Source organism: Bufo gargarizans, chromosome 2 (assembly GCF_014858855.1).
Source record: "Bufo gargarizans isolate SCDJY-AF-19 chromosome 2, ASM1485885v1, whole genome shotgun sequence".
NCBI classification, from domain to species: domain Eukaryota; kingdom Metazoa; phylum Chordata; class Amphibia; order Anura; family Bufonidae; genus Bufo; species Bufo gargarizans.
This window is the reverse complement of record NC_058081.1, coordinates 352,684,951-352,706,552: the sequence shown is the minus strand read 5'-3', so window position 1 is coordinate 352,706,552 and position 21,602 is coordinate 352,684,951. Positions and strand designations below refer to the sequence as shown.

Sequence of the window (21,602 nt, the reverse complement as noted above, 5' to 3'; positions counted from 1 at the left end):
AGCTTCCAAACACTTGACATCATCATATGGGCAGTCAAGAATTGTTTAAAGGCATAGTAATCTTAGTGTATGTAAACATGATATTGCAGAAAGTAATAAAAATGTCTTAAAACATTCTCTCTCAAATTATTCTGGCATTTGGCAAATAAAATTAATTATGGTAATACTAATTGACCGGAAAGGTTTATTCTGATTTAATGTCAGATATTGAGAAAATAAATGCATATGTGTCTTTTTATATAGTGTATGTAAACTTCTGGTTTCAACTCCATCTCCTATCTCTCTCATTAAAATTAAGAAAAACTGTAATTTTTTTAAAATTAATATAAGGAATTGAAAGCAATCTAATTAACCATCCAACCATCGATTTAAATGTTAACTTTCTTATGTAACATAGGCAGCCTGACACCAAAGCTGTTGCAAGGCTGCCCTAACATCCCATGTCAGGGATGGAAATTTCCTTAGTGTCTGCCGTACCATTAAACTGAAGCTAAGTGTTATTTTTTCAGTTTTATTTAAAGGACTGAAAATAAAGCTCAGTTACAAATAAATACGCTAAAGAGGATTTAAAAAAAAATATATTAGACATCCAATTGCATGACACACTTACTTAACAGACTATTCCAGGAATGGAAGCTAAAACTGAACATTTTCCAAGAATTCTAGTATCAAACCTGTTCGCTAATCATAGATATTTAATAAGAAATCCTACAGTTTTTAACAAGTGTTTCGATAATAAAAGCTTACTTGCTGCATGGGACGTAGGTAGATGATTCGATTTCGTTCAGGGGGCATTCTAAGGATCTGGTCAAGAACTTGTTCCATGTTAAGCTTCTTACATTGAGCATAATCGAAGCGATTGACTATTGGAGCATTTTCCACCTTTAAGTGCTTCAGTACACGGCATCGTGTTGCTGTAAAATGAAAAATAATACAGATCAATCGTTAAAACTTTAAATTATACACATACTAAAAACCATAGACCAAGTCAATAAGCAACTGGTATGTCTGAAACCGATTCCCATTATGATTCTATCTACACATTAGTACATTCAATAAAAGACCAATACTAATAGCTGCATGTTTCTCTTTAATGGGGGTTGTCTTACTAAAGATATTGGAGGCATATCACTAGAAGATGTCACCCGTGTCTGATGAAGGGGAGGATGGGTGGACTGATATGACCTCCCTTGATAGGACAAAGTTGTAGAGACTGCAATTTAAAGGGGTTGTCCAACTAAAAATATTCAGCAATTTTTAAATCACCACTTTGATTTGAATACTTTTGTAATTGCATTATAAATTTAGCATAGCCACTGAGTTATTCAATAAAATGCATCTGTATAGCACCACCTGCTGTTTATTCTTTTACTTATCGTTGCAGACATGGATGCACATGCTTAGTTCCATACTTCAACTACCTCCTGAGTGGTGACAGGGAGAGAGCTGCAGCAGAAAGGACATGCCCCATGAGCTGCAGCACAAAGGACATGCCCCAAGAGCTGCCAGCTTGATATAAAGCTAGCAGAGCAATTGAAGAAATTAATGGATAGATCTCTGGATCCATGTGAGGTACCGGGCTGGTTCCAGCTTTGTCATGTACTATATGATGTCTGATTTTCAGTTTTTACATTAATCATGGGATAACCTCTAAGTTTACAATGTTCTCCTAGCGCAGCTGCCACTAGACTCTGCAGGACACTGATGGCATAGCCAAGCCCTACGGCAAACCCTTTAATTCATATGGACATATCCCAGGAAGTAACACAAAAGCAAAATACGAACCTTGCAAAAGTGGAGAGAATTAAGGTAGATTTAAAATGACCAAGCATTATGCACATTTACATTAAAGGGCTTCTGTCACCCCACTAAACCTTTTTTTTTTTTGCTTACTTATAATCCCTACACTGCGATTTATGCCTACATAATCTAATCATTTTGGTCCAGTAGATTTTGTTTAAAACATGCTTTTAAAATATGCAAATTACCTTGCTACCAGCAAGTAGGGCGGCTACTTGCTGGTAGCAGCCGCATCCTCCGATCCTAAAGACGCCCCCTCCGCATTGTGATTGACAGGGCCAGGGAACGGAATCGTTCTCTGCTGGCCCTGCCTGTTTGCATTCATGCAATCTGGCGCCTGCGCCGCGGCCGTACCTGTCTTCAATCGGCGCAGAGGCTCGGCCGCTCCATCCTCAATGCGCCGATGACATCACATCTACACCCGGCGCAGGCGCATTGAGGATGGAGCGGCCGCCTCTCAGTGCGCCTGTTTTAAATGCAAAGAGGCAGGGCCAGCAGAGAACGATTCCGTTCCCTGGCCCTGTCAATCACAATTTTAGGATCGGAGGATGCGGCTGCTACCAGCAAGTAGCCGCCCTACTTGCTGGTAGCAAGGTAATTTGCATATTTTGAAGCATGTTTTAAACAAAGTCTACTGGACCAAAATGATTAATTAGATTATGTAGGCATAAATCGCAGTGTAGGGATTATAAGTAAACAAAAAAATAAAAATAAAATAAAAGGTTTAGTGGGGTGACAGAAGCCCTTTAATACTTTGATTATCAAAGTATTTGCAGAGCAATTATTATTATTTTTTTTTCATACGGACCAGCAATCTGAAATAAACTTACCATGGATGAACATCATTTTGGGGCAATCCTTTAGGACCAAATCCGTGATGCCACAGTTAGTTAAGGTAATACCCACAAGGTTCTTCGATTTAAGATTCAAAACCTAGAAAAACATATTTAATCCGTGTATAGAATGTAATACAGACTAGACAGTCTATTTCCAATAACATCACGTGCTTATCTACGGACATGCTTCTTACATGTTAGTGTTATCCTAAATAAATTTCAGACTGCAATCTTCATTCATTCATTTTCAGAACCTCTGATATGCATATTATAGACTATTGTCATGTGCCTCTCAGTAATACAATCTTAACTGCTTTACTACCAGAGTGTTTACCCCCTTTCTTTACCAGGCCAAGTTTTCAGTTTTAGCCATGTGCCTATAGCTAACTGCAAATAACTAAATTCTGAGCCAACATACATTTATTTGAAATTTCCCATATGACACATTAGACCTTTCTTTTTTCAATTAGAGGGTAGATACAATAATAAAAAAATAAAAATAAAATTATGGAAAATGTTTCCTTTCCTATTGATTTTTTTTCTCTAGCTGTTACAAAAGATTTCAAAGCAAAAAAACTATTACTGTCTGTTTGTACTCTGAAAAGGGAGCAGTGAAAAAGGACATGAGACATCAAGGTATCATAAATGTATACAGTCCTGAAGAAGAGGGCAATCCAGCCCTCGAAACGCATTGAGTACCCTGCAAATAAAAGTCAACCCCTTATCTGTCCGATGACTTGGGTCAGAATCCTTCCAACTAAGCGCCGGAAAAAGCAGTCAAAATACGTTTACCAGTTTTCCTTTTGATACTTCCACTGTGTACACCTCATCTACTGGGGCACCACAGAGTGACTACGGCTGCAGCCTGAAACAAACCGGTGTGCTGGTCGGCGAACTATAATTACCAGCAAGACTCTACAGTGGTTGTGACTCCTCACAACCACAGATGGTAAGCGTACCCTAACCTTTATCAAACCACTCTCTACAAAGTGACACCGCACATGTGTTTTACCAATATGGATTGAGGATAAATACTTCAAATTAATTGAGGGAATTATTAATGATCTAATTTGGGGAATAAAGCGCTTAAGATTAAAAGTGGAACATCTCTATAGGCCGATAGGTGCAATCCTCCTTTTTCTTTCTTACTTCAAGGGTTATTTTATATTGGCTCAGTTATGGCTATATTCCCAATGGAAGTAAAGTCCACTCTGTAGGACTTTGGTTAGTAGATCTGGTTATGATAACGTTTACTCTATTGGAATCTGGGCAAATATCTAATAAGCGGCAGGATTATGGGGATATAATAAGGAAACTGTTTAGAGCATGGCTGGGAAAAAAGCGATCCCTATATTGTACACCCCTTTGGCACAATTATCACATTACAGGTTTTAGATGAATTAGTAGGAGAGCAATATTGGCAAAAAATATATATTTTCTATGTTGCACGGGCAGTGAAGAAAGGAGATATACTTTTGCTATTGGAGTTAGCACAAACAGAGAATATAACTAATTTATCATGGTTTAGGTATTTTCAGCTTCGTTTGGCACTTTCTAGTCTTGAAGATAAATCTTTGTTAGATATAGACACTTCTACACCTTTCAATGAATTAATGGAGTATCTAGGTCACAAGGTTAGGATTGCTCAGTTTTATAGATTATTAGTTAAAGCACGATTTAACAATATAAGTTCTCCCGGTCAAAAAGCTTGGGGAACTGAATGTCCAAAGATACAAGTAGATGACTGGGAAAGTATATTGTCTAATTTAAGATTAGTGTCTCACAATTTTAACCACGTCTTGGTGCAATCTAACATTCTACATAGAATATACATCTAATTGCCCACAGTGTGATTCACCTGGGGCAGATTTTTTGCACATGAAGCAATTGACACGGCTATTACTGAAAAACTGAAAGTAGTGAGCCCTAAAAAGATTCTCTTGTTAAAAGTAATGTTCTTGGCAAGACTTCTGATCACATGGGTCTGGTTTTCACGGAATATAACAAATCTGACTACATGGTTAAACTTGGTGAATAAGATCAAGAGATATGAGGTTCTTTATAAACAGAGAAATATAGAGGATAAAAGGACTAGGATATGGGGTGTTTGGAAATGTTAGTCCTCCTCGTTTTGACTCCTCTTCAGAGAGACGCATCACAAAGGGGAGGGTGGGTTGGGAGGGTATTATGGGTAGGGGTAAAAAGGAAGAAAAGTAATAATGATCTTGGAGATGTATGGAGAATAATTTTTATTTTATTTTTTTATTGAAAACAAAGAAAAATTCACAATGTGGAGGACCTGGAATAAATGCATAAGATGACATGAGGTTAGACCAATAAAGACAGTAGCAAGGTGCAGAAGTGGTAACACCACTCTGGGGTGTTACAAATGCAGATCATCTAGGTAGCTGTAATTCTTTTACCTTTCCTGCTCCTAGTAATCCCAGAAAACCACTTTAATGTTACAGCTAATTGATGATGTTGCATTGTAATGCTATCTATGTATGTTGATTATTTGTGTATTGCTTTCTGATGACTGATTCTTAAAGTATTTTCAATTAACCCCTTCCCGACTTTTGACATACTGTTACGTCATGGGAACCACTGAGTTCCCGCAATTTGACGTAATAGTACGTCATAGTGATCGCGCGGGCACAGGAGTGGTGCGCGCGATCACTGCAGGGGCCCGACAGTCTGTGGTAGCCGGGCCCCTGCTGTATCCGCCGGCATCGCTGTAAAAGCCGATGCCGGCGCACCAACCTCTTCTATGCCGCGGTCCACACTGACTGCGACATAGAAGAGGTTTGTGTCAGGTGAATGATCGCATCGAGTCCCCGCGCTGCTGTGGCAGGGACCCGATGCAACACAAGGCAGCCCGATGCCATGCAGAGGCTGCTCAATGCCTTACATAGCATCGGGAACTGCCTTCTACGGGAGCAGAGGAGATCCAGCCTCAGGCAACCTGTTAGTTTATGACTTGCTGTCACACACTAACAGGCAATGCATTACAATACAGATGTATTGTAATGCATTGCAGAGGGGATCAGACGCCCAAAAGTGAATGTCATAAATAAAGTAGAAAAAGTAAAAAAAAAAAATAATAAATAAAATTAATAAAGTAAAAAAGAAAAAAAAAGCCCCTTTCCCCTTATTTTATAATAAAAAACAGAAAAAAAACCCCACACATATTAGGTATCGCCGCGTCCGTAATACCCGGCTCTATAAATATATCACATGATCCACCCTGACCGATAAACATCATAAAAAATTTAAATTAAAACAGTGTAAAATTTAAAAGCCATTTTTGTCACTTAACATAACAAAAAGTGCAACACCAAGCGATCAATAAAACAGCCACCTAATCCCACAAACAATTAGCCCCTATCTAAGACAATGCAATTTTTGTCACATTACATCACAAAAATTGCAACAGCAAGTTAAAAAAGCTATGGCTTTATTTCGGTTTCAAAAATGTTATTATTGTGTAAAACTTAAATAAATAAGAAAAAGTAGACATATTCGGTATTGCCACGTGCGTAACGATCTGCTCTATAAAAAAGTCACATGACCTAATCCCTCAGGTAAACGCTGTAAAAATAAAAACGGCGCCAAAACATCTATTTTTTTGTTACCTTGCCTCACAAAAAATGTAATATAGAGCAATAAAAAATCATATGTACACCAAATTAGTACCAATAAAACTGGCACCTTATCCCGTAGTTTCCAAAATGTGGTAACTTTTTTGAGTTTCTACTGTAGGGGTGCATCAGGGGGGCTTCAAATGGGACATGGCATCTAAAAACCAGTTCAGCAGTTTATGATCACATGTGGGGTGTTTCTGTAAACCGCAGAATCAGGGTAATAAATATTGAGTTTTATTTGGCTGTTAACCCTTGCTTTGCTACTGGGAAAAAAATTATTAAAATGTAAAATCTGAAATGTCATCTCCATTTTCCATCAATTCTTGTGGAACACCTAAAGGGTTAATAAAGTTTGTAAAAATCAGTTTTGTATACCTTGAGGGGCGTGGTTTCTAAAACGGGGTCATTTTTGGGTGGTTTCTATTATGTAAGCCTCACAAAGTTACTTCAGACCTGAACTGGTCCTTAAAAAGTGGGTTTTGGAAATTTTCCGAAAAATTTCAAGATTTGCTTCTATACTTTTAAGCCTTCTAACGTCCCCAAAAAATAAAATGTCATTTTCACAATGATCCAAACATGAAGTAGACATATGGGGAATGTAAATGAATTACTATTTTTGAAGGTATTACTATCTACTATAAAAGTAGATACATTTACAAATTAGCAAATGTAAAAAAAATTGGGATAAATTTGGTATTTTTATTTTTTTACCACTGTCACGAGAAAACAATCTCAGAATGGCCTGTATAAGTAAACGTTTTAAAGTTATCGACACAAAGTGACATGTCAGATTTGCAAAAAATGGCCTGGGCAGGAAGGTCAAAACAGGTCTGGGTTTGAAGGGGTTAAAATTAAATGTTTTGTGGTAAAAAAAATATAAATACGGTATATTGCTAGACTTGACTCCATTTTTTATGAAAGAAAAGGGAAAAAAATGCATTTGTATATTTTACACAAAGTCTGCTTTAGGCTACTTTCACACTAGCGTTGTTTGAATCCGGCGTTCAATTCAGTCACCGGAACTGCCCGCCGGATCCGGAAAAACGGATTACATTTGAATCCTGATCAGGATTTTGATCACAATGAAAAAAGGCATTGAAAAAAACGGATCCGCCATTTATGGACTAACTTTTTTTTCACATTTTTCGGGTTTAACATGCAAAAGCCTGATCCGGTTTGACGGAACACATGGCGCCGGAGCTGGCGTTAATGCAAGTCAATGGGAAAAAGGCCGGATCCGGCATTCAGTCAAAGTGTTCCGGATTTTTGGCCGGAGGTAAAAATACAACATGCTACGGTTTTCTGAAAAGCCTGATCAGTCAAAAAGACTGAACTGAAGACATCCTGAACGGATTGCTGTCCATTCAGAATGCATGGAGATAAAACTGATCAGTTATTTTCCGGATTTGAGCCCCTAGGACGGAACTCAGCGCCGGAAAAGAAAAACGCTAGTGTGAAAGTACCCTTACTATTACAAAAAATAACTATTATTTTTCTGTGTTTACAAAGTGTGCTATACTATTCCTAAAACAAATAACTATAGCTATAATTTTTTGCCTTTTTACTTTTTATCTATTATTTTTTTTTAGAAAAGACACACAGTCAAGACATGAAGGGGTTAATTCACAGTTCACTTTACAGCCAGCAGGGTTCACGCTCTCATAACTAAAAGTGCCCTTGCTAGCTTTATTTACTTTTACTTCACACAGGACCATTGTGACACTTGTCACAATGATCACATGCTCGGAGACCACTTTGGCTGGTCTTGGGGATCTTCACTGCGACTGCAGCTGTCTAATGACAGTGCAGCGATCAGCAGCGCCACAGAGTGCCAGCAGATCGTTATGTAACCCATCATCTATACACGGTGGATTACAGTTGACAGCCTACCGTCCCAATGTATAAAGTTGTGCAGCTGTAGGCAAGTGGTTAAAGGGTTTGTGTCATGAGAAATAACGTTATGTAGCTGACGGACATAAGCGATGGGCTAATATCAGCAGTACATAACAGTGTGCTTTATAACTCCCTGCCTGCTGCCCTTCTCTTACAATAAACTTTTAAAATATGCTAATGAGCCTCTAGGTGCTACTGGGGCGTTGCTTCAGCACCTAGAGGCTCGGTCTACTCACCCTTTGGCATGCCCAGGTCCCGTTGATTGACTGTCGAGTTCTCCTCATCATCACGTAAATCCTGCACCTGCGCAATTCCATTTAGTATTTGGCGCAGGCGCAGTGAGGAAGCCGGCAGCAGGAGCGCGTCCGTCACTCACTGCGCCGAATACTAAACGAGACGGCGCAGGTGCAGGATTTATGGGACACTGAGGAGAACTCGAGAGTCAATCAACTGGACCTGGGCGTGCCAAAGGTTGTGTAGACCGAGCCTCTAGGTGCTGAAGCAACGCCCTAATAGCACCTAGAGACTCATTAGCATATTTTACAAGTTTATTTAGCGCGAACGGTGGCAGACAGGGAGTTATAAAGCACACTGTTATGTACTGCTGACATTAGCCCATCGCTAATGTCAGTCAGCTACTTAACATTATTTCTGATCACAGAAACACTTTAAAGAGGACCTTTCATCAGTTTTGACATAGGCTAATTATGGTATTACCTTGCATGGGGGCCCCCGATGATTTGGCGCGCTGTATTATAATGAGCAGTAAACTCGCAATGGGAGGAGACACAGTCTTCCGCTGTGGGCGTCTCCTTCTCCCTGCCTGTGAGCGCGATCCAATCAAAGCGGACCGCTCACAGCCAGGGAAAAGGAACGAGATTCAAAACGGATATATGAAAACTTTGTTAACCCTTTATATTCCTTTCATTCTTGTGGACCTAGAGGTGAAATTTCAAATTTTCACTTTTTTGTTATTGCAGATTTTCCATTTTAATCTATTATTTCCCTGTAAGGGTACATTCACATTTCTGTATGTGTTTTGCGTTCCACATTTTGTGGACCGCACATCGCTGGCACATTCATAGGAAATGCCTTTTCCTGTACGCAACTGCGGAAGAATAGGACATGTTCAATTTTTTTGCGGAACTGAAGTGCAGATCCAGAAGTGCGGATCCGCAAATGCGGATGCGGACAGCACATTCCGGCCCCATTGAAAATGAATGGGTCCGCACCTGTTTCGCAAAATTGCGGAACGGATGTGGACCCATTTTGCGGACGTGTGAATGGACCCCAACACAGCAAGGTTTAACAGCCAAAGAAAACTCAATATTTATTACCCTGATTCTGCAGTTTACAGAAACACCCCATATGTGGTTGTAAACTGTTGTATGGGTACATGATAGGGTGCAGAGGGAAAGGAGCGCCATATGGGTTTTGGAGGGCAGATTTCACTGGGATAATTTTAAGCTGCTATGTCACATTTGACCCCTATATGACTTTGATATGCAGACCTCTTTATCCATTTTGTGTTATTTTAAACCGGACACTGTGGTCCCCATTCATCGTGTGTATATTATTGTTGCACCATCAACTACGATCATCTGTGCATTGTGGGAGCTATTTTTACATGTTTTACCCAGGGACACTTTACATCATAATCATAATCAGCTGAGTACCTGTGCGATTCCCTCTATCAGGGGTATCAGGAGTGAGGAGATCAATATGTCCTTCCCCTTTTCTTTTGTTTTCACCTTTTCCTAACATTTATTTGGTATAATAAAAGATTCAGGATATATTATATGGGTATTTTCTGGCATTATTCATGAGGGCTATTGGGTTGGTTCGTGTAGGCGTTGCATTATGTATGTCTAGGCCCCTCTGTCATTTATATTTATCTGAGGTATATGTTGGTTCTCAATTAAGTACAATACATTCTGTATTGTACTGAATTGAACTGTCAGCGTCTTACACAGTAAGACGCTGACAGTTGCCTAGGAGACCCAGGCCTCAGGATGAAAGATGCAAAACTATTGCCACCTATTGCTGCCGATATTGAATAGAACAGAAAATTCACTTTGCATTTGACTGTGTAACAGGCTGATGCAAATGAGCGTTGTGAACGTGTTTACTGTCTAGCCATGCACGTCCTGTCTGAATATAGAGCAGTGTAATAAGACACTAATCTGGACAGTAGGGAAGTGGAGAACAGAAAGAGCCCACAAAGCCGGGAACAGTGTACTATCAAAACTATTACAAATGGACATCCACCTACAGTATGTGATGTAGTTACACATACTGACTATACAGACATAAGACTACATAGAACGTTGCTTTAATTTTTTATTTCGGACACGTTTTTATTTAGGAAACAATATTAAAGTCACTTCAGAGATGCCCATAGCCTTTAAAGTGTAACTGTTGTTTTAGATTATTTTTAATATAGTGTAGGGACAGAGATGTTAAACATTTTTGTAGTATGCTTTACTAGCGAAAGATGTTTCTTTATACCATAAAATAGGGAGTCAAGAGTCTTCTTAGCACAGCTCTAAGTGAGTGTTACTAAGAAGAGTCTGTCTTCAGCGTTCTACTACGTGCTGAAGATGCCTGGGTGTAACAAGTCAGATAGGCAGCGTGATGTATAGCGATAGTTAGGTCACACGTACATACCAAGGGGCTTGGTTAGTTACAAATGGCAGGCTGTATGTCTCTGTACGTTACACTTATGCATCTTGAGCATTCGGAAGAAATGAAGACAGACTCTTCTTGGCAACATTCACTTACAGCTTTGCTAAGTCTCTTTAAGCCCTGTTTTCTAGTACAAAGAAACTTCTTTCCCTAATAAAAATGTTTAAAGGGGTTGGCCTGTTTATATTACTATTTGTACATGTGCTGATAACAGCTCATGCATGCAGCTAGCAATAGGCAGAACATGGCCACTCATGGATGATGCTGTCCATCAGCGGCCTCCATTCACTTACACTTGGCACAGATAAGGAAACTACTGCATGTGCATCCTGTCTCCAGTGTACTCGAATGGAGGACGCTGACTGACGAAACCCTCCATCAGCAGCAATTTTCCGAGTGCAGCACCAGCATACTGGTTAGCAGACCTGTGTGTATACATGATTTATTCATATTAAACTATCCAACATCATTGCCGACCCATTTAGTATCTCTGTCCCTACACAATATTAGAAATAAAATGAAATGACAGTTACACTTTAGGGCCTGTTCACATTGTTTTTTTTTTCCCCCCCGTGGAATTTCGGAAGACAACACCAACCCTGAAATTGCACCGGCAGCCGCATCATTTCTGCCTCCCATTCTTTTTAACCACTTCAACCCCCTTAATGACCAGGCCACTTTTTACACTTCTGCACTACACTACTTTCACCGTTTATCGCTCGGTCATGCAACTTACCACCCAAATGAATTTTACCTCCTTTTCTTCTCACTAATAGAGCTTTCATTTGGTGGTATTTTATTGCTGCTGACATTTTTACTTTTTTTTGTTATAAATCAAAATGTAACGATTTTTTTGCAAAAAAATGACATTTTTCACTTTCAGCTGCTAATTTTTTGCAAAAAAAACCGACATCCATATATACATTTTTCGCTAAATTTATTGTTCTACATGTCTTTGATAACAAAAAAAATGTTTGGGTAAAAGTTATAGCGTTTACAAACTATGGTACAAAAATGTGAATTTCCGCTTTTTGAAGCAGTTCTGACTTTCTGAGCACCTGTCATGTTTCCTGAGGTTCTACAATGCCCAGACAGTAGAAAACCCCCACAAATGACCCCATTTCGGAAAGTAGACACCCTAAGGTATTCGCTGATGGGCATAGTGAGTTCATAGAACTTTTTATTTTTTGTCACAAGTTAGCGGAAAATGATGATTTTTTTTTCTTATAAAGTCTCATATTCCACTAACTTGTGACAAAAAATAAAAACTTCCATAAACTCACTATGCCCATCACAAAATACCTTGGGGTGTCTTCTTTCCAAAATGGGGTCACTTGTGGCGTAGTTATACTGCCCTGGCAATTTAGGGGCCCATATGTGTGAGAAGAAGTTTGCAATCAAAATCTGTAAAAATTGGCCGGTGAAATCCGAAAGGTGCACTTTGGAATGTGGGTCCCTTTGCCCACCTAGGCTGCAAAAAAGTGTCACACATCTGGTATCGCTGTACTCAGGAGAAGTTGGGGAATGTGTTTTGGGGTGTCATTTTACATATACCCATGCTGGGTGAGAGAAATATCTTGGCAAAAGACAACTTTTCCAATTTTTTTATACAAAGTTGGCATTTGACCAAGATATTTATCTCACCCAGCATGGGTATATGTAAAATGACATCCCAAAACACATTCCCCAACTTCTCCTGAGTACGGCGATACCACATGTGTGACACTTTTTTGCAGCCAAGGTGGGCAAAGGGGCAAATATTCCAAAGAGCACCTTTCGGATTTCGCAGGCCATTTTTTTTTTTACACATTTTGATTGCCAAGTACTTCTCACACATTTGGGCCCCTAAATTGCCAGGGCAGTATAACTACGCCACAAGTGACCCCATTTTGGAAAGAAGACACCCCAAGGTATTCCGTGAGGGGCATGACGAGTTCCTAGAATTTTTTATTTTTTGTCACAAGTTAGCGGAAATTGATGATTTTTTTTTTTTCCTTACAAAGTCTCATATTCCACTAACTTGCGACAAAAAATAAAAAATTCTAGGAACTCGCCATGCCCCTCACGGAATACCTTGGGGTGTCTTCTTTCCAAAATGGGGTCACTTGTGGCGTAGTTATACTGCCCTGGCAATTTAGGGGCCCAAATGTGTGAGAAGAACTTTGCAATCAAAATGTGTAAAAAATGGCCTGCGAAATCTGAAAGGTGCTCTTTGGAATGTGTGCCCCTTTGCCCACCTAGGCTGCAATAAAGTGTCACACATCTGGTATCGCCGTACTGAGGAGAAGTTGGGGAATGTGTTTTGGGGTGACATTTTACATATACCCATGCTGGGTGAGAGAAATATCTTGGTCAAATGCCAACTTTGTATAAAAAAATTGGAAAAGTTGTCTTTTGCCAAGATATTTCTCTCACCCAGCATGGGTATATGTAAAATGACACCCCAAAACACATTCCTCAACTTCTCCTGAGTACGGCGATACCACATGTGTGACACTTTTTTGCAGCCTAGATGCGCAAAGGTGCCCAAATTCCTTTTAGGAGGGCATTTTTAGACATTTGGATCCCAGACTTCTTCTCACGCTTTAGGGCCCCTAAAAAGCCAGGGCAGTATAAATACCCCACATGTGACCCCACTTTGGAAAGAAGACACCCCAAGGTATTCCGTGAGGGGCATGGAGAGTTCATAGAAATTTTTTTTTTTTTTGGCATAAGTTAGCGGAAATTGATTTATTTTTGTTTTTTCTCACAAAGTCTCACTTTCCGCTAACTTGGGACAAAAATTAAAATCTTTCATGGACTCAATATGCCCCTCAGCGAATACCTTGGGGTGTCTTCTTTCCAAAATGGGGTCAGTTGTGGGGTGTTTGTACTGCCCTGGCATTTGAGGGTCTCCGCAATCATTACATGTATGGCCAGCATTAGGAGTTTCTGCTATTCTCCTTATATTGAGCATACAGGTAATGAGATTTTTTTTTCCGTTCAGCCTCTGGGCTGAAAAAAAAAAAAATGAACGGCACAGATTTCTTCATTCGCATCAATCAATGTGGATGAAAAAATCTCTGCCAAAAAAAAAAAAAAAGGAGGGGAAAGTCGTCTGCCAGGACATAGGAGCTCCACCCAACATCCATACCCACTTAGCTCGTATGCCCTGGCAAACCAGATTTCTCCATTCACATCAATCGATGTGGATGAATAAATCATTGCCGGGATTTTTATTTTATTTTTATATACAAAGTGTTTGCCAAAGCATAGGTACGCCGCCTCCTCCTCAGCTCGTATGCCTTGGCAAACGTATCTTTTACTGAAGAGGAGAAATCTCGTCTTGCAGCGCTGCATACACCGACTTGCGTGTAATCTGACAGCAGCGCAATGCTTCTGTCAGAATGCACATCAGTGCTGCAGCTAGTCGATCGGTTGGTCCACCTGGAAGGTTAAAAAAAAAAAAAAAAAAGGCAGCAACGCAATAATTTTATTAACTTTGGAACAGAACATATAAACTTTAACTTTTTGAACAGAACATTAATTTTTTTGCTTACTGGTGTTTTTTTTTTTTTTAACTTTATAGAACAAACCTCTCCTTCCCCATGGGTCAATGTGCAAAGCGCAAATCGCCCAAAGATGTGGCGAAGTGCGTTATGCACTTTGTCCCAGGTGAAAGGAGACGTTTGCAGCAGCAGTGAGTGAATGGGCCCTAATAGCCCTGTGTGCCTGTCCTGGTGAGATGTGATCCCTATGCTAGGCGTACCTGTGTGTGGTACTTCCGGAAACACTCCCCTAAGCATAGGGCAGGGTGGTCAGGACAGTCAGGACAGAAATAGCGGGTGTCACGCCTTATTCCACTCCTGCTACAGACACGACATCTTTTTCGGGGTGACGGTTGGGTTGAGGTACCGGCAACGACATTGGGGAAATGTCGCTCGTGTAGACGGCTAACTACACTGGTGGATGGGGCCACGGAACCTCCTGGGTACAGGAGGTTCTCGATGATCTCTTCCTGAAATTTGAGGAAGGATCGTGTACTCCCAGCCTTACTGTAGAGAACAAAACTATTATACAGAGCCAATTGAATTAAATATACAGACACCTTCTTATACCAGCGTCTGGTTCTGCGGGAAACTAAATACGGAGACAACATCTGGTCATTGAAGTCCACCCCTCCCATGTGAAGGTTATAGTCGTGGACTGAGAGGGGCTTTTCAATGACACGGGTTGCTCGCTCAATTTGTATTGTCGTGTCTGCGTGAATGGAGGAGAGCATGTAAACGTCACGCTTGTCTCTCCATTTCACCGCAAGCAGTTCTTCGTTACACAATGAAGCCCTCTCCCCCCTTGCAAGACGGGTGGTAACGAGCCGTTGGGGGAAGCCCGCGCGACTAGTTCGCGCGGTGCCACAGGTGCCAACCTGTTCTAGAAACAAATGCCTAAAGAGGGCCACACTTGTGTAGAAATTGTCAACATAAAGATGGTACCCCTTGCCGAATAAGGGTGACACCAAGTCCCAGACTGTCTTCCCACTGCTCCCCAGGTAGTCAGGGCAACTGACCGGCTCCAGGGTCTGATCTTTTCCCTCATAGATCCGAAATTTGTGGGTATAGCCTGTGGCCCTTTCACAGAGCTTAATTTGACCCCATACCGGGCGCGCTTGCTTGGGATGTATTGTTTGAAGCCAAGGCACCCGGTAAAATGTATTAGGGACTCGTCTACACAGATGTTTTGCTCTGGGGTATACAAATCTGCAAATTTCTGGTTGAAATGGTCTATGAGGGGCCGAATTTTGTGGAGCCGGTCAAAAGCCGGGTGGCCTCTGGGACGGGAGGTGCTATTGTCGCTAAAGTGCAGGAAACGCAGGATGGCCTCAAAACGTGCCCTGGACATAGCAGCAGAGAACATGGGCATGTGATGAATTGGGTTCGTGGACCAATATGACCGCAATTCATGCTTTTTAGTTAGACCCATGTTGAGGAGAAGGCCCAGGAAAGTTTTAATTTCGGAAACTTGGACTGGTTTCCACCGGAAAGGCTGGCATAAAAGCTTCCCGGATTGGTGGTTATAAATTGTGTGGCATACCGGTTTGTTTCGGCCACGACTAAGTCCAAGAGCTCCGCAGTCAAGAAAAGCTCAAGAAATCCCAGGGCCGAACCGATCTGAGCCGTCTCAACCCGAACTCCAGACTGGGCGGTGAAAGGGGGAACTACAGGTGCGGCTGAAGTTGGGGACTGCCAATCAGGGTTTGCCAGCACCTCAGGGATTCTAGGGGGTCTACGGGCCCGTCTTTGCGGTGGCTGCGATGGGGTCACTACTGCTCGTGCCACCGTACCAGCTTCAACTGCCCTTCTGGTGCTCGCCACTTTACCATGTTCTACGGCAGTGCTGGTACTAGGTCCAGGGAGGGCTGCGCTGCTGGTGTATGCCTCACCACGTAATCCGACAGCGCCAGCCCCACTCTGCTGCCCTTGAAGCGGATCCTGCGCAACCTGTGGTCCAGCGACACAGGGCCGGGTACGCCTGGTGCTATCAGGGACCTCAGCCTCCTCGTCCGAACTTTGGGTCAGATGCCACTGCTTTCTACAGGTTCATATTCTGACCCGCTAGATTCGTCAGATGAGGGTTCCCATTCCTCATCCGACTGGGTCAGAAGCCTGTAGGCCTCTTCAGAAGAACACCCCCTGTTTGACATTTGGGCAACTAAATTTAGGGGTATTCCCTGAGACTACCCAAGAAAAAAAGCAAGCCTGTCTTACAAATGGGAGGCTAGCGAAGTACCGGAGGCCGCTGCAGTTGATAAAAAATATCAAAACTGATTTCTTTTTTATCGCCGCAGCGCGTGTAAAGTGAATGTGCAGTGATCAAAAAATATATATTTTTTGTCACTGCGGTGGGGCGGGTGTGGGCGAACGCACGTGTGGGCAACCGATCAGGCCTGATCGGGCAAACACTGCGTTTTGGGTGGAGGGCGAACTAAAGTGACACTAATACTATTATAGATCTGACCGTGATCAGTTTTGATCACTTCCAGATACTATAAAAGTACAAATGCTGATTAGCGATACACTAATCAGCGAATCAGTGACTGCGGTGCGGTGGGCTGGGCGCTAACTGATCCCTAAACTACCTAACCAAGGGGCCTAAACTATCCCTAAAACCTAACAGTCAATACCAGTGAAAAAAAAAAGTGACAGTTTCACTGATCACTTTTTTCCTTTCACTAGTGATTGACAGGGGCGATCAAAGGGGCGATCAAAGGGTTAATTGGGGTGCAGGGGGTGATCTGGGGCTAGTGTGTGCTGTTTGGTGCTACTCACTGTGAAGCCTGCTCCTCTGCTGGATCCAACTGACGAAAAGGACCAGCAGAGGAGCAGGGCAGCCATATAACAGATCATATTTACTAATATGATCTGCTATGTGGCTTCTGATTGGATTTTTTAAAAATCATCAGCTTGCCAGCCACGATCATTGGCTGGCAAGCTGATGACGCGACCCCCCTTGACAAAATGCCGGCCCGCACTGCGCATGCGCGGGCCGGCTAAGCGCGTCATCTCGCGTCTCGCGAGATGACACGCCAATGCGTGATTGTGCGCAGCGCTGCCGCCTCCGGACCGCAGATCTGCGTTAGGCGGTCCGGAGGCGGTTAAAGGAAAGCAGCGCTGAACATAGCCAAACTCAGTGATCTTCAGAGCTGCCTCCCACTGAAACGGATGCAGAAACTATGCAGGTGTAATATCCACTGGAAAAAACTGAACTGGGCCTTAAAGTTGTAAAGCTCATTTGTCATTCACCAATATGTATGAATAAAATAAAAACATCCATATATATTGCTGAATTAACAAAATATATGATGCTCAGTTATAGATTCTACACAGTCTAAATGGAGGCTAAACTGTTAATTAAAAACCACCTATAGTCAATGAAATTATCAGTGTGGATAGCGTGATTATGTGGTGAAGACAAGACTTTATTTGCTGGCACAAATACAGATAGACAAAAGAAACTTAATTTAGTAATTATCGTCATGCAGAAATAGTGATGAGAAGCTCCCGCTGCACGACTACTGGGGACAAATGCAAGTCTAAATGACTCAAATTAGTGTGCTCTGTAAATAACACCATTATTTTCTGTAAGGTGCTAGCCTGATCCGGTGATGATACTAATGTGCTACTTGTTCATTCTTGTGTAAAGAACGGTTAAAACTGCTAAATGACTAATTGTTATCCAGTTTTCCATATGAATGGAGGTAAATTTCCTGAGTAGTTTTTAACCCTTTCACCACCAGCGCCGGACATGCACGCCGCCCGCTCGCGAGTGCAGCAGGCATCATGGCCAGCAAGTGTCTGCTGTTTCAAACAGTTGAGACCTGCGGCTAATTACCGCAACCGGCAATAATGCCGATCGCGGTAATTAAACACTTTAGATGCTGTGATCAAGTGAGATCACGGCACCTGAATACGCAAAAACCCGGAAGCGCTTAGTACTGAAGCCCCGTGTGGCCAATCGGGACTTCAGTACATGCGCTGAGTCTCTATGAAGAAATTCAGAGCATTAATGCTACAATTCTTATTTTGGACACCAGATGGCAGGCCAACATAAGAAATGAGCAAAATGCTAAGAAATTGTCATTTTTTAAATCCCTTATAGGTCAAAATTAAAAAAACATCATTTATAAGAATTGAGAAAGCTCGTTGGAAGAACGAGTGAAACGTTTTCAAGAAATCTACAGTACGTCCAGTTGCCTTGATTTATTCTTTACAGATATCATTTATAAGGTCATTTATGAGCCTTAAAATGATTTTAAAAAGTTACAAAATATATAAAAAATAAAATATAAAAAGTTTAAATTACCCCCCTTTCCGTATAATAATAATAATAATTATAAAAAAAAACAAAAAACTAAATAACAATAAATATATATCACCACGACCGAAAACTCCCACAATATTAAAATAAAAAGGGTCAAAATGGCGGCCAATTTGCCATTTTTTTCATTGGTTCTCTTACCCAAAAAAAATGAAATAAAATGTGATCCAAAAGTCACGCACACTCCAAAATGATATAAAAAAAAAACTATGAATTGTCCAGCAAAAATGAGCCCCTAAACAGCTCAGTAGACATAAGTATAAAAAGTTATGGGGGTCAGAATATATTGATGCAAAAAAATAAAATAAAAATTTCTCAAAGTTTACATTTCTTTTTACACATAAAAAAACCTATACATATGGGGGTATTGTTGCAATCGTAATGACCCGTATGAGCTGTAAACAAAACCCTTAAAATGGTGGAGTGATTGCATTTTTTTTTTCCAATTCCACCCCATTTGGAATTTTTTTGCCCGCTTCCCACTACATTTTATGCCATAATTAATGGTGGCATTAGAAAGTACAACTTGTCTCGCAAAAAATAATAAATAAAAAAGTTATGGCTTACAAAACATAGGGAAGAAAAATGAAAACGCAAAACCGAAAAAACTTCAGGTAGCCATACGGTTAAGGGGCTGACTGATTTCAGGAGGGTGTAGGGTTGGGCAATATTCCGGTGTTAACGATATACCGCGGTATTAAAAAACTGTGATATGGCGATATCACCGTTTCCTAATTACCGCGGTATATTAGTGACATCATAGGAGTGATCGCACTTGCACTGACCGCTTCTAAAATGTCTGCGTCTGGCCGCCTGTGCACATTGCCTGCCAGTTCTCACTGCAATCGCCCCTTCCTCGTTCTTACTTTACCTGGACTTTACCTACCGGGGAACTGGCACTCATAGGCCACCCTGAAGGCCCAAACTTTAGCAGCCAATGAGAGAGGAGAAAAGACAACGGCATCCTCACAGGCCAGCTGCGAGCCAGGCCTGTACCATTGTCCACAGCGGGGGAAAACACATGCGGACTAGGGTAATAAATAAACATGTCTCCTAGGTAATACCATCTCCTATCCTACCTTACCATCTATTGGCAAGCTTATCGGTTTTTGCAGCAGCCCCTTCATATGGCAGTGTCAGCTCTAGCATTGAGAAATAGCACTCAAAACAAAAATATACCACTTTACCATTTACTGCCCCCATATACACATGAACGCCCGACCCCTCCTCATATACAGTGTACTGCACCCGGCCACCCCTGAATACAGTGTACTTTGTACAGTGCACATAGATGGGGATGTACTAGACCCAAGGGGAATATACAGTATAGCGTCTCCTTGTGGCGGCCCCCATACAGTATAGCGTCTCCTTGTGGCGACCCCCATACAGTATAGCGTCTCCTTGTGGCAGCCCCCATACAGTATAGCGTCTCCTTGTGGCAGCCCCCATACAGTATAGCGTCTCCTTGTGGCAGCCCCCATACAGTATAGCGTCTCCTTGTGGCAGCCCCCATACAGTACAGTGAGTGCAGAATTATTAGGCAAATGAGTATTTTGACCACATCATCCTCTTTATGCATGTTGTCTTACTCCAAGCTGTATAGGCTCGAAAGCCTACTACCAATTAAGCATATTAGGTGATGTGCATCTCTGTAATGAGAAGGAGTGTGGTCTAATGACATCAACACCCTATATCAGGTGTGCATAATTATTAGGCAACTTCCTTTCCTTTGGCAAAATGGGTCAAAAGAAGGACTTGACAGGCTCAGAAAAGGCAAAAATAGTGAGATATATTGCAGAGGGATGCAGCACTCTTAAAATTGCAAAGCTTCTGAAGCGTGATCATCGAACAATCAAGCGTTTCATTCAAAATAGTCAACAGGGTCGCAAGAAGCGTGTGGAAAAACCAAGGCGCAAAATAACTGCCCATGAACTGAGAAAAGTCAAGCGTGCAGCTGCCAAGATGCCACTTGCCACCAGTTTGGCCATATTTCAGAGCTGCAACATCACTGGAGTGTCCAAAAGCACAAGGTGTGCAATACTCAGAGACATGGCCAAGGTAAGAAAGGCTGAAAGACGACCACCACTGAACAAGACACACAAGCTGAAACGTCAAGACTGGGCCAAGAAATATCTCAAGACTGATTTTTCTAAGGTTTTATGGACTGATGAAATGAGAGTGAGTCTTGATGGGCCAGATGGATGGGCCCGTGGCTGGATTAGTAAAGGGCAGAGAGCTCCAGTCCGACTCAGACGCCAGCAAGGTGGAGGTGGAGTACTGGTTTGGGCTGGTATCATCAAAGATGAGCTTGTGGGGCCTTTTTGGGTTGAGGATGGAGTCAAGCTCAACTCCCAATCCTACTGCCAGTTTCTGGAAGACACCTTCTTCAAGCAGTGGTACAGGAAGTCTGCATCCTTCAAGAAAAACATGATTTTCATGCAGAACAATGCTCCATCACATGCGTCCAAGTACTCCACAGCGTGGCTGGCAAGAAAGGGTATAAAAGAAGAAAATCTAATGACATGGCCTCCTTGTTCACCTGATCTGAACCCCATTGAGAACCTGTGGTCCATCATCAAATGTGAGATTTACAAGGAGGGAAAACAGTACACCTCTCTGAACAGTGTCTGGGAGGCTGTGGTTGCTGCTGCACGCAATGTTGATGGTCAACAGATCAAAACACTGACAGAATCCATGGATGGCAGGCTTTTGAGTGTCCTTGCAAAGAAAGGTGGCTATATTGGTCACTGATTTGTTTTTGTTTTTGAATGTCATGTGTATATTTGTGAATGTTGAGATGTTATATTGGTTTCACTGGTAAAAATAAATAATTGAAATGGGTATATATTTGTTTTTTGTTAAGTTGCCTAATAATTATGCACAGTAATAGTCA

At 41.6% G+C, this 21,602-nt stretch overlaps 1 protein-coding gene across 1 annotated transcript in view; it reads right to left on the bottom strand.

Moving 5' to 3' along the window:
• The window catches only part of FBXO38 (F-box protein 38), a 96,293-nt gene that overhangs the window by 16,018 nt on the left and 58,673 nt on the right, over positions 1–21,602 (bottom strand). The window contains exons 17-18 of the mRNA XM_044280703.1: positions 2,631–2,733; positions 748–914 (exon numbers count right to left, since the gene is read on the bottom strand). Of these exons, the coding sequence (XP_044136638.1) occupies positions 748–914; positions 2,631–2,733 (270 nt within the window). The remainder of the gene's footprint in view (positions 1–747; positions 915–2,630; positions 2,734–21,602) is intronic.